This window comes from Epinephelus moara, chromosome 19 (genome assembly GCF_006386435.1).
Source record: "Epinephelus moara isolate mb chromosome 19, YSFRI_EMoa_1.0, whole genome shotgun sequence".
Classification (NCBI taxonomy): Eukaryota; Metazoa; Chordata; class Actinopteri; order Perciformes; family Serranidae; genus Epinephelus; species Epinephelus moara.
Window position 1 is genome coordinate 41,537,830 of NC_065524.1, and position 3,129 is coordinate 41,540,958.

The window sequence follows — 3,129 nt, forward strand, 5'->3', positions numbered from 1 at the left end:
CCCCCCCCCCCCCCCGCCTGTCTGTGTGATTGTGTCTCACCCTCTGCAGCATGGACTCGGTCCAGCCCCCCCCGCTGGGCTCCACAGCCCACTGCAGCACAGCGCCCTCTACAGCCAACAGGACATCACACTGCAGCAAGTTTACCAGGCTGCCGAACAGAGGACAGAGAGGGGGGGGGGAGGGGGGGGGGAGGGCTGCAGACACACACACACACACACACACACACACACACAGACACACACACATTAGCAATGTGACATCATCACTCAGGTTACTTGCTGTTCCTGTGTCTCACTGTTTACCTGTGTCCTCTCCGTTCTGTCTCCTCAGCTTCCTCTGAGCCTCCTCAGCCTGCAACACACCACACTCTATTACCATGACGACATACCTGTCAACACCTGTGTGAGTGTGTGTGTGTGTGTGTGTGTGTACGTGTGCGTGTACCTTGGACTGGTCAGCTCTGCTGTAGTGATGAAAGTACAGGTTAAAGTGTTTGTTCCACTCAGGACGCAGCTCGTACAGACCTCTACCTGTTACACCTGGTTTCCTGTTCACACATGCGCGCGCGCGCGCGCGCACACACACACACACACACACTTTCAGTACTGACAGCAGTATTCAGGTGACCATGTGCATTTAAGGTGGAGATGTTAGAGAAACTAACTTGAATGAAGCCACAGTGTCAATGACTCTCTCCAGACCTGTCTCCTTATTACCCTGAAATATGACAAGAGAGACATTAACTGGAGGCGGACGGATGGACAGACAGACAGACACACGGACAGACAGACACACGGACAGACAGACACGGACAGACGGACAGACAGACACACGTACACGCACACGGACAGACAGACACACAGACAGACACGGACGGACGGACAGACAGACACACGTACACAGACAGACAGACAGACAGACAGACAGACAGGTGTCTCACATTCTCTGGCAGAGCTTTAACCAGCTCACTGTGAGCCATGGGTCTGATGGACAGCTGGTGGATGATTTCTCTTCTGACCTCATCAAACGGCTCCACCTGTCCCACACCTGACACATACCGCTCACCTGCACACACGCACACACGCACACACACACACACTTCATCACTGTCCATCCCATATTTCCACCTGTCTAACACGTCTCCATGGTAACCATGTCTCTGATGGTGTGAGTGACACTGTTTAAATAACGTTTTGGACTGACCGATGACCATGATGATGAGATGAAGCATCTCCTCGATCAGAGTGTTGTTCTGCTGGACCACATCCTGTCAGACATACAGTAGAGTCACAGTAGAATCACAGTTGAGTCACAGTAGAATCATAGTAGAGTCACAGTAGAGTCACAGTAGAATCACAGTAGAGTCACAGTAGGGTCACAGTAGAATCACAGTAGAGTCACAGTAGAGTGACAGTAGAGTGACAGTAGGGTCACAGTAGAGTGACAGTAGAGTGACAGTAGGGTCACAGTAGAATCACAGTAGAGTCACAGTAGAGTGACAGTAGAGTCACAGTAGAGTGACAGTAGAGTCACAGTAGAATCACAGTAGAGTCACAGTAGGGTCACAGTAGAATCACAGTAGAGTCACAGTAGAGTGACAGTAGAGTCACAGTAGGGTCACAGTAGAGTGACAGTAGAATCATAGTTAAGTCACAGTAGAATCACAGTACAGTCACAGTAGAATCATAGCTAAGTCACAGTAGAGTGACAGTAGAGTGACAGTAGAGTCACAGTAGAATCATAGTTAAGTCACAGTAGAGTGACAGTAGAGTCACAGTAGAGTCACAGTAGAATCACAGTAGAGTCACAGTAGAATCACAGTAGGGTCACAGTAGAGTGACAGTAGAGTGACAGTAGAGTGACAGTAGAGTCACAGTAGAGTCACAGTAGTCATAGTAGAATCACAGGAGAGTCACAGTAGTCATAGTAGAATCACAGTAGACTAGCAGTAGAATCAGCACAGACCTTGTTGGCCTCTCTGAACCTCTTGCGACAGTCTGCGGAGCTGAAGATGTGAAACAGTTCAAACCGACTAAGGACAATCATCAGGAAGTGGTTTGGATCCATCATGGACGCCCCCGCCTACACATAAACAAACAAACAACAATCAATAAACACCCTCAGGAGACCACACACACCAAATAAACAAACAGCTGTTGCTGTTGTTGTTGTTGTTTGTACCTGCAGCATGATGATGTCCTTATCAAACATCTCCACTCTGCACTTCACATTGTGATAATAATAAATCTGAAACAAACAAACAAACAAAAACAAACAAACAAACAAACAGAGGAGATGGCAGTTGCTGTTAGTGTCAAACACAGGGGACCTGCTGGATGAGTATTATGGGATGTCTGATCAGGACTCACCTGGTTGATTAGAGAGAAGCCGTTCCTCCTCCACATCCCAGCATGCACCTGGGCACAGAGCACCAGGCAGCGGAGGGGGAGCTCGATGAGGAGGGGGGGGCTGAGCTCACCCTGCACACACACACACACACACGTTAACAGTGATGGAATGATACAGTTTACATATGATGATGATTATGATGTCACTGACCAGAGGAAGCTGCTCGGGGAAACGAGACGCCACTTCAGTCCTGCTGAGGAGAACATGGAGACCTGAGGAGGAAACACATCAGCGTTTTATTTGTTACCTGAATGAATAACTCCTCCCCTTCCTCCTCCTCCTTCCCTTCCTCTTCCTCCTCCTCCTACTCCTCCCCTTCCTCCTCTTCCTTCCCTTCCTCCTCCGCTTCGTCCTCCTCCTTCCCTTCCTCCTCCTCCACCTCCTCCTCCTCCTCCTCGTCCCTCTGAATGCAGTACAGCTCCAAACTGTCACTTATCTTTTATTACCACAGACAAGCCATAGGAGACATAAACGTTATCTCAGATTATTTCAGCGTTAGCGTGCTGTCAGTTTATGATTGTTTGGCATTTATGAACGTGTCTACAATCAGACCTGAGTTTCCTGCAGCGTACATGTGACTAGTGCGCATGCGCCCGCGTGTGCAGCCTGTTGCAGTCGCTCCTGCTTGTTTTCTCGGTTTTCTTACTTTTTTGCTTTATTAAGTTTGGTATTTGTGCTGGCTTTTTGAGATTGTCATTTTGAAACTGCGCCCTCTCAAA

General features: G+C 48.8%; 1 protein-coding gene across 1 annotated transcript in view; it reads right to left on the reverse strand.

The window, feature by feature from the left end:
- ubr2 (ubiquitin protein ligase E3 component n-recognin 2) overlaps nt 1-3,129 on the reverse strand; it is a 64,096-nt gene that overhangs the window by 21,231 nt on the left and 39,736 nt on the right. The window contains exons 18-27 of the mRNA XM_050070566.1: nt 2,561-2,622; nt 2,371-2,481; nt 2,183-2,248; nt 1,967-2,083; nt 1,205-1,268; nt 942-1,066; nt 666-718; nt 446-548; nt 304-352; nt 41-195 (exon numbers count right to left, since the gene is read on the reverse strand). Coding sequence (XP_049926523.1) covers nt 41-195; nt 304-352; nt 446-548; nt 666-718; nt 942-1,066; nt 1,205-1,268; nt 1,967-2,083; nt 2,183-2,248; nt 2,371-2,481; nt 2,561-2,622 — 905 coding nt within the window. The remainder of the gene's footprint in view (nt 1-40; nt 196-303; nt 353-445; nt 549-665; nt 719-941; nt 1,067-1,204; nt 1,269-1,966; nt 2,084-2,182; nt 2,249-2,370; nt 2,482-2,560; nt 2,623-3,129) is intronic.